We start from the raw sequence: 9,866 nt of genomic DNA on the forward strand, positions 1-9,866 counted from the left end.
GAATTCCTCAGATTTTTACATTTTTAGACTCGGTGGACATTGAAACGTCCAGAAACGAACAAAAGAAAAATTTGACATTATTTTTCTGTATAGATGTTAGTATGTGTCTGGCTTTGTTTATCCTGTTTGAAGCTTAATATGTCACGTTGGAAATTTTTGAAATTTCGCAGAGAGATTTGTGCATTAGGAAGCTCGATGCTATTAAGTTTTGGTGTTTAATAGTAGAAGGGTAAGAAAAGAAAATACCGAGATCGTGTGTCACATCTCTATTGTGGACAGATTTAAAAGCTTTTTGTCATTTTATAAATTCAATATACATTTAAATAATTGACATTTTGAAAGTGGTCCAGCTTTTCAGTTCACTAACAAGAGCTTATCTTATGTTGAAGAATTTGATACCAGAGATTTTGCTGTATTTCCTCCCAAAAATTCAAAAACAAACAATAAATATTTGTATAAAATTGGCATGCGATAAATCGATTGATTTCTGTCGGATCGAAATAAATTTATCTCAGTTTAGGTATATAAATATGTACTGTACCATATATCAAATAAATGACATATTTAGTGAAATTACAATTTCTGAATTTAATACATAATGTATTATCCGCACTTACATGAAGTTGTCCTGAATTATTCATCTTTATGACCAGCGATATTCACACTTCATCGATGCCAGGACACGCTGATCAATCTGCAAGATTGAAAAATATTACAATTACAAAATTCGGTTTTATAAATCCAACATCGTAATATAATTACATCAGTAACAATAAGAAAAACCAATGTACCGAAACGTTATAAACAGTGAAAAAGCTATAAGTATTTAACGAATCAAATCGAATTACAGTAAAATAAATATTTATACGCACATTTTAGAATTGTGATTGAATTCTATTTTAAATTCTGAAATGTTTTTTCATCCAATTAATCAATCCATCTTAAATCTTCGAATTCACGTCTTTTAAAACAGTTTTTCGATTGTAAAGTATTTCTGAACGACCTCCATTTACTAAAGTTAAAGGTAAGATGAACGAATAACTCTGCTGTTAGTTTATCGACGAATAGAGGTGGATCTTACATCTACTATTCGCAGACCTTGAACGTTAATGATCCAGATCGAATCTACATTCCAAACAGTGATTGTGTATGGATAAATGCATGTGGTCAGTGCATGTTGAGTACATTAAAAAGTGAAGCACTGTTTACTTTTAATCAGAAAGAGCTTTCGATAAACATTATAGATGTACTGTACATTTAGAAATGTCACATATTTTTCTAGCAAACATATCGCTGATATCAGAAAAGTTCATAATATAAATTTAATAGAATTTTATTATTCACACTAATGGAAAATATTGATTTGTCTGAGAGAAAATTTATCGTCTAAAATCTCGTGCAATGTACATATATATCTGTTTTTAAAAAGTCACTCTATATATAGAAAATGTAAGATGAGTGCGAAACAGGTTAATAATTTTATGCTTTGTTGAATTTGCCACGGCACATCGAAAAGTACATTTGCGAATAAATTATAGAAAACATATAAATACTTTTCAATATTTTCTGTAATTTTTTCGAATCAAAATAGATATATGTGATCATAATGAAATAATAAATTTTGAGGAATGGAAAAAATTTTATCAGCATTTTCCTGTTACTCAAGGCATCTATAATTTAATGTATAATTATGATTCAAATAATGAATATTTGAATGATAAATTTACAATCAAGGAAGTAGATGAAATTGTAAATAAAACTCGCAAAGACACAACTCCAGGAAGTGACCTTATACCAACCAAATTCATAAAAGCACTACCAACTCAAGCAAGAGTAATGTTACATCTTTTCAATTCTATGTACGAAATAACCACTTATTTTGACTCCTGGAAATCAGTAATACTCACAAAGATATACAAGAAAGGTGATAAACTTTCTCCAAATAATTATAGGCTGATTGCATTAATGTCAACTTTAAGAAAATGTTTTACATCACTACTAGCTACAAAATTTCAGTACTGGACCAAGATGACGGATCCCGAAGCGAAGTTTTAATATGCCTTTTTCAAAAATAAACGAACAGAATCTGCTATTTTCCTGTTATCATCCATAATACAACTTCAACTGAGTAAAAAACATCGAAAGATTTATGTAGCTTTTATAGATATTCAAAAAGCCTTTGATTTTGTTTATGTTCCGTTATTAGTGCATAAGTTAAAAGCTAAAGGATCAGGAAACCAATTTGCTACTACAATATTTAAGCTATTTTCAACTTATAACGCAACTATTAAACAGAGAAAATCTTTCCTCAAAATTGATGAAACTTTATGGGTTAATTTGTACAGAAACAACCACCGTTTTTCGCCTGGACCGCATTTAATCAGAGACAAAAGCTTTTATTCGTATTCTTTCTTTATTTATTTACTATGCATTTCGGGTGCAATATTTTCGTGTAATTTGCACCCTTCTTTAGGTTTTTTACACTTCTGTTTTAAGTTTTAGATCGACATCTGCCCAGTGTTGATGTTATGTCTCCTAAGGCCTTAAAACTGTTGACGATAACTTTTTATACAGTGATGTATCGAAGCAGCGGCTAAAATATGGAGTAGTGTATTATGAGAGTTTACTTTTCGAAAATAATTTAATTGCAATAACATCTTCTGATACACTATCTGAAAATGCTATACTGATAGGCACAGAATTATACAATAATACATTGGATCTGTTGAATGAAAAAAAAATTATAAATGATGGAATTAAATTATTTTCGAAAAGTAAACTCTCATAATACACTACTCCATGTTTTAGCCGCTGCTTCGATACATCACTGTATAAAGAGTTATCGTCAACAGTTTTTTCGTCACAACGTGAAGAAGTTGCTTCTCTTGATGACATTTTTTTAATTATAAAATAACTATTCAAAATAAATTTTACTGCACAAATACGTCTATTCGTGTCGAAATTCAGAAACGAACTGTTAAAGAGTGAGTGAAAAAGATAGAAAAAACGCTCCTAGTGAGAATTAGATCGGTCACCGTTAGTGATAACAATTAGATGGGAAAGTTGACACATAAGTGTCAAGAATGCGCCGTTATTGTCATTAAAAGTAAAAAAATATTAGACTTGGAATAGTAGAAATTAAAATAAATAAATAATAAGAAATAAATGAATAAGTAAATAAGTAAATACATTATAAGTATTTATGAATTAAAAAAAAAAAGTGTACACGAGAATGGAACCCAAGAACTCAAGCATACGAGTCGGGGTCGTTACCACTCAGCCACAGGACTTTTTTTAATTAAAAATCATAGTTTAATAAAATTGAAAGAAAAAAAATTATTAAAGTAGGGATCCCATACAGGGGATCGAAACCACAACCTTCAGGCCTGGAACCTCAAGGCGACTGGCGCGCTCCTACGAGCCACTATCCATTTTTTTTGTTATTATTATTATAAATTTATTAATTTATCAGTTAGTAATTTATACAAAGATTGTACAGCTGGCGACATTTATAGATATTACAAAGTGCAATTAGATGGACAATTCGATGCTATGTTTTAGCACCTAGATCTTTACAAACGTTTTTTCATTGTTACATAACATTCGTTTTTCAAAAGTACATTACAGAACATGTTTGTATTAACACTTTCCAGTATCTTTACAATACATACTAGACATTTAAACACAATATATCGTTGTTGGCTTTATAAATACCAGTTTCTTCCCATCTATTTTTGTTGTTCCACTTCTTGAGTGTTGTTTGATATTTTACAGTTTCAATTAACTGGGTTAGACTGAATTTACACTTTAGTAACGTGGATATTTGCGTTACGTTTTGGAAGAAGGCCGAACATCTGCTTTGACATATCGTGTCTATCATAATTATGATGCAAGCAATCATTTGGATTGACATCTTGTTTATTTCAAGTCTACGTAGTTGCCCTATAGAGTGTGGTATCGGAAAAGAGCACTTTTTTTTGAAGAAATTCCAAAGACTTCTCGCATGCATGCAATCAAAAATTGCGTGCTGCGTAGTTTCGGTTTGTTTGCAGATTGGACAGTCTCCGATGTTCTGCAGGTTTCTGTTTAGTTTCCATTCGTTGGTCTGCAGGCAATTATGGTAAATTCTCCAGAAAATACTTTTGGCATTGTTATTTATAGGTAATTTAAAGACGGTACTGATTATCTTGCTATTTTTCAAATACTGATCGAGCATAAGAATTTGGGGTTTGGGTATTATATGTACGAGCATCCAATAAAGCTTTTGCGGTTTAGTAGTGAAGATCGTTTCGTCGTTAAAAAATTCGGTTAGGTATTTGTAGCAACGTATGACGTCTCTTAATAGAATGGGTAACCTGTAACTTTTGCTTAGGCTTTCGCTCGTCACAATTATGTTTGGAATTTGAAGTTGCAGTAGACTTTTCGCTATCGGGGTCCAAGGCGTATATTTATATAAGTTATTAATGAGGGTGATTCTGTTTATGATTGCTTTCACAGATATATCCAGCTTAGGTTTCTAAGCCAGCATTTTCAATGTTGTTATATATGGTCGTTCTCCTGATTGGTTCGTAATTCGAAGACCATACAAATCTGGCTGTAATCCTATTTATAAGGTTTAGATCGGCGTCGAGTGATAACGTTAAGTATATTTAAAATGATTATAACGCAATTAATTAATGAATAATTTAATATTTGATGCTTACCAAATTTAACTTGCGGCGATAAGAACAAACAACAAAAAACAACATGGCGAACTGCGGCAACAACAGCGCCGCCACTAATTTAAACAAAATGAGACCTTACATTCGGCCCCGCTCAATGAGAAATTTAATTACAAGGTACAAATTTAGAATTGAAGCGTAACACGTAAGGTATAAAAGTTATTGTTCAAGTCTTTTGGGAGGGTAACGGTTGCGACGTCTGCCATGTCTACTTGATTCTTGGTCATTTTGGTCAATTACCGTTGAGCGATCATCTACCTGATCCTGAACTTCCACTTCCGGTTCTTCTTCCTCGGAGCTTACGTCTTCTTCGAGGACTGGCGCATCTCGCTTGTAATATGGACGAAGATGTTGCACATGGACGACCTTCTGAAACTTTCTTTGTGATGTGAGCGATGTGATCTCGTAGCATACGGCCCCGACTGGACGAACAATCTCGAATGGTCCCTTGAACATTGGCGAGAGTTTATGATCGTGTTGTTTCGGCCAGTCGTATAAGACGAGATCTCCAGACTTAAACAAATGGGGTTGGCGATGTAGATCAAATCTCCTTTTGTTATCTAAGTGTGTTTCGTACACATTGTTGGCGGCTTCGGCCCTGGCTAAGGTTAAAAGGTCTAACTGATCTTCACGAGGAGTATCGTCAATAAAACTTGCAATAACAGCATAATTGCGGATATGTTTTCTAAACTGATTGGCAAAGCCAAGGAAGCTTCTAACTTCATGAATCGATTTCAGAGTTACGTAACGTTCAACTGCTGCTGTGCGTCCTGGATCAGGGCGTTCACCACGTTGGGAAAGAATTCTACCAAAAAGAGAGATTTCTGACGCTGCAAATTGAGATTTCTCTGGTGTCAACTTAAAGCCAGCACTGCGAGTTGCTTCGAGGATTTTATAAAGCACTTTTAGGTGGTAGCTGAAATCATTATGCGATGTTGAAATGTCGTCAATATATGTATTTACATTAAACTGCGCTAAATGGTCATAAGCTAATTTAATAGCTCTCGTCATCGTTGATGGTCCATTGGTAACTCCAAATGGCATGCGAAGAAATTCAAAATGTCCGTCGGGAGTAACAAAACCAGTTTTGTAAATATCACTTTCTTTTATGCGAATTGTGTTAAATGCAGACTTAACATCCATCTTTGAATTGTAGAGTTTACCTACTGTGCGTTTAATAACATCTTCCATTCGGTCGATCGGATGAGGGTCGATCTTGGTGATACTGTTAATCGTGCGTGAAAAATCTACAACAATTCTTCTTGGGGTACTTTCATGAAAGGGCTGTTCCACAATGAAGGCAGGCGCTGCGTAAGGCGATTGGGAAGGGCGACAAATTCCTTGTTTTATCCATTTTTGAATTTGAGCCTTCATAAACTGGCGATCGGGCTCCGTGAGACAGTACGGTCGGCATCTAAGGGGTTTATCGTGTTGTAAATCTACTGTGAATTCCACGTATGGACACAGTCCAATGTTGTCATCTTTAGAATAGAAGACGTCGGCAAATGTGCCAATAACGGCATCGAGTTGAATTTGCTGTTTCTTTGATAATCCTGTGGATTTTGGAATTAATTGCGTTTGGGGACTAAAACAATTTGGCACTACTGTTGGTAAAGTAACATCATCTAATGGCGGTAATGAGATATCATTTGAAGAAATACAGCTGATACTGTTTTTAGACGCGTGAATACATTCGTACAGATGAAGTGCAGATGGTGTAGAGATACATAATGAGCCGTTAGGATCGTAAGTGCATCTGGCTTGAACTTGTTGTTGCCAGTCGAATCCTAGGATTAACGAAAATGGAAGTTGTTTGCAAATTCCAATTTTTGGCATTAGATGATCAATGTTTCCAATCTTGATATTTAAGGATATCCAACCTATGGGCTTTATTTCGTGATCAACAACTTGGAATTCACCATCGGTCCACGGATGAATGACACAATCAGGTGGAACGCACGATTGTTGAATAACTGTGATATCTGCGCATGGATCACAGAGTGCTTGAACTTCGGTTTGATTGTTAATGGTAGCAGGTATTAAGGCACGTTTTTTTATATCGGTCTTAATGCAGTTTATAGAGTTAGAGTCATTTGCTCTTTTAGGCTCTGGTCGTGTTGCTGAATTTCGTTTAGTATTGCGACGTAAATCTGTAAACTTTGGGCCTGTAATGCCATGTGGTGATGAATTATTGGGATTAGTTGTGTTTTCGATATGCTGAGAAGAATCGTTCGTTTGACGGTTCTGAATTTCTTCAAAACGACTCGGTGAATTTTTTGGGCGAGCAATTGGTGAACCTTTTTGAGGAGGCGGTAAACTGCACATGAACGATGCGTGACCTCTGGTTCCACATCTCCAACAGGTGATATCGCGAAGATCATCGGTTTCAGGGTTATACTTGCGAAGTTGTTCATTATACGGATTTGAAGATATTGGTGTAATTTTCGGTGATGGGCGTGATCCGTAAGGTTGGCGTGATTTATATTCGTGCTGCATGTTTCGAATTGCATCAAGTGCCATTGCTCTGTCAATTAACTCTTCGACAGTATTAGAGTTCTGTGTAGCTAAGGCAATCTGCCATTTTTCTTCAGTGATGTCACCAATGATCATTGAAATTCGATCTGGCTGTGGGATAGTAAAAGGAGCTTTTTCCAAGAGAGCGTCTTTGGCATATATGTAATCAACCAAGCTTTCGTTCCTTTTTAGTTTCCGATCAGCTTGATAAGCTAAAAATTCTTGCATAGTAATACGTCTTTTAAATCTTGATGTAAGGGCAACTTTCCATTCTATCCAATTATTGTAACGGTTACCTTGAGTTAATTGCCAATTTCTAGCAGATCCAGCGAGACGTGAGATAGTATTAGTCAATTTGAGTTCATCAGTCCAGTTTGCCAATGTTGAAATTCTTTCAACTTCTTTTAGCCACTCGAGCGCATTATCAATCATATCACCACGAAATATCGGAATGGAATTTGCCGTGTCATTAGTTGACGTGATTTGAATAGTACTTGGCGAATTTATTTGTCTCTCAATCAACTGTTTTTGGGATTCCATTAGCGTAGTCAGGACTGCAGCAATATTAGGATCCAGTTGCGAAGTAGGTGCAGGAATTTGTGGCGTATTGTTGCGATTATTTAGGGTTTCGACTTGTTTTTGTAATAGTTGGATTTGCTTTAATAATTCTGCGCTGTCAGGAATCATTTTAGCATCATCATCTTTGTCACTCGAACGCATCCTAAGAGTAGCGAGTTCGTCTAAATTTCCCTGCTGTTTTCTTTTTATATTATCATCCACGATGCGAGAAATTAAACAGTCTTTGCTTCCAACAAGAGAAAGATTCCGCAAACGTAAATCGGCTTTCAACTGGGCGACAGTAAAGTGTTTTATATCTTCTGACGTTAAAGAGTTCAACTCGTCGTTTATGGTTGTCATAATTCTGAAGCGAAGTTTTCAACTTTGACCGGAAATGCGAATTTATAACAAATGCTCGTGTCGATAGGCGACCGATCTTGGCGAGATCTATTTAGCGTTCTTGGCGAGAAACGACTGAAGAGTGTCAGGCCTACGTAATGGCGAGCAAATTCCAACGTTAAAATTAATTCTTTTTCAATTTAGAATTTACGATATTAGTAATAATCTACTTCTTCGAATTTATAACTTCTATGAATTGATATCTTTTGTTTAATACGTTTGAACAATCTAAACTCTTGATTTTTGCTCGTCGTTAATGGCGACCGTTGAAACGAAGTTCTAAAAGTTTAATATTAACAATTTTGTTAATGAAATGTTCTTTCCACTGTCGACTGCGCCATATAAGGTTTAGATCGGCGTCGAGTGACAACGTTATGAATTAATAAACGAATATAACGCAACTAATTAATGAATAATTTAATATTTGATGCTTACCAACTTTAACTTGTGGCGATAAGAACAAACAACAGAAAACAACATGGCGAACTGCGGCAACTACAGCACCGCCACTAATTTAAACAAAATGAGACCTTACATATTTATCCTATTGTCCACTCCTTTCTTTATACGCTGTGTTTTTAACAGGTACCAGAATGGAGATAAAATTTTTGTTAGCTACTTTTGCTTTTCCGTACAGGGACAAGTTTCTTCCACTCCAGACATAATTAATAAAACAAATAAAGCCGCTTTCGGCTTTATTTGTTTTATTAATTATGTCATTCCATTGAATATTGGTGTTTTCTCCTATAATTGTTCCTAAGATTTTTAACTTATTCTTACTCCACTTAAATCCGGCGTAGTTGTTAGTTAGATCTTTCCATGCTCCCATCCACAGGCCAGTACTGTTTGTTGGGTTTATTGCAGTCCCGGAAGCCTTCTCAAACTCCTTGAATAAAGGTTTTATTTTTTCAATACTGTCTAAGCTAGTTAGGATTAAGGTGATGTCGTCAGTGTATGACAAATACTTAATTTCCGTGTTTCTATTATTTGGTGGATGGTATCCACAGAACAAGGGACTGGATCTTATATAATAAAATAATGGTTCTAGACTTATTACGAAGAGCAGCATGTGTAGGGGATATCCCTGTCATACAGAGCAGCCCACTTCGAATTTATCAGTCAGGTTTCTGTTAATCAGCAGTTAGCTCTTTGCACCTTCATAACATAGCTTTATCCAGCTTGTAAATTTTTCCCCCACGTTGCAGTGCTCTAAAATTTTCCACAGGTATTCATGACACACGTTATCGAAAGCTCGCTTGAGGTCAATTTGAAGGATGCAGCCCGAATCAAAGTCATTTTCGATGAGGTCGTATATTGTCTGGGACATTAGGATATTTGTGTAGATGCATCGCCCTTTTATTCCACAGGTCTATGCGCTATCAATGAGACCTGAGATGACTTTTTGAAGCCTATTGGCAAGGATTCTTGTTAGAATTTTGTAATCCGTGTTTAGTAGGGATATTGGCCTCCAATTATTAATTTCTTTTAGTTCAGCCATTTTCTGCGACTTCGGAATGAGTGTTATTATCCCTTGGCTGAAGTTTATTGGCACCTGATTTTCAGATACGATGGTGTTAAGCATTTCCACCAGCTTGTTGCCAATTAGTGGGAAAAACTGTTTGTAGAACTCCACAGGTAGGCTGTCAGGGCCCGGTGCTTTATTGTTGGGCATTG

The 9,866-nt window shown here is 35.4% G+C and overlaps 1 protein-coding gene across 1 annotated transcript; it reads right to left on the minus strand.

Moving 5' to 3' along the window:
• Positions 1-4,880: 4,880 nt before the first annotated feature.
• Positions 4,881-8,574, minus strand: LOC111641443. Its single transcript, XM_023387613.1, has one exon. The coding sequence runs from the start codon at positions 8,151-8,153 to the stop codon at positions 4,881-4,883; it is 3,273 nt and encodes a 1,090-aa protein (XP_023243381.1). The 5' UTR covers positions 8,154-8,574.
• Between the last annotated feature and the right edge of the window lie 1,292 nt (positions 8,575-9,866).

This window comes from Centruroides sculpturatus, unplaced genomic scaffold, assembly GCF_000671375.1.
Source record: "Centruroides sculpturatus isolate CEXI.00-Female unplaced genomic scaffold, Cexi_2.0 scaffold1418, whole genome shotgun sequence".
Classification (NCBI taxonomy): Eukaryota; Metazoa; Arthropoda; class Arachnida; order Scorpiones; family Buthidae; genus Centruroides; species Centruroides sculpturatus.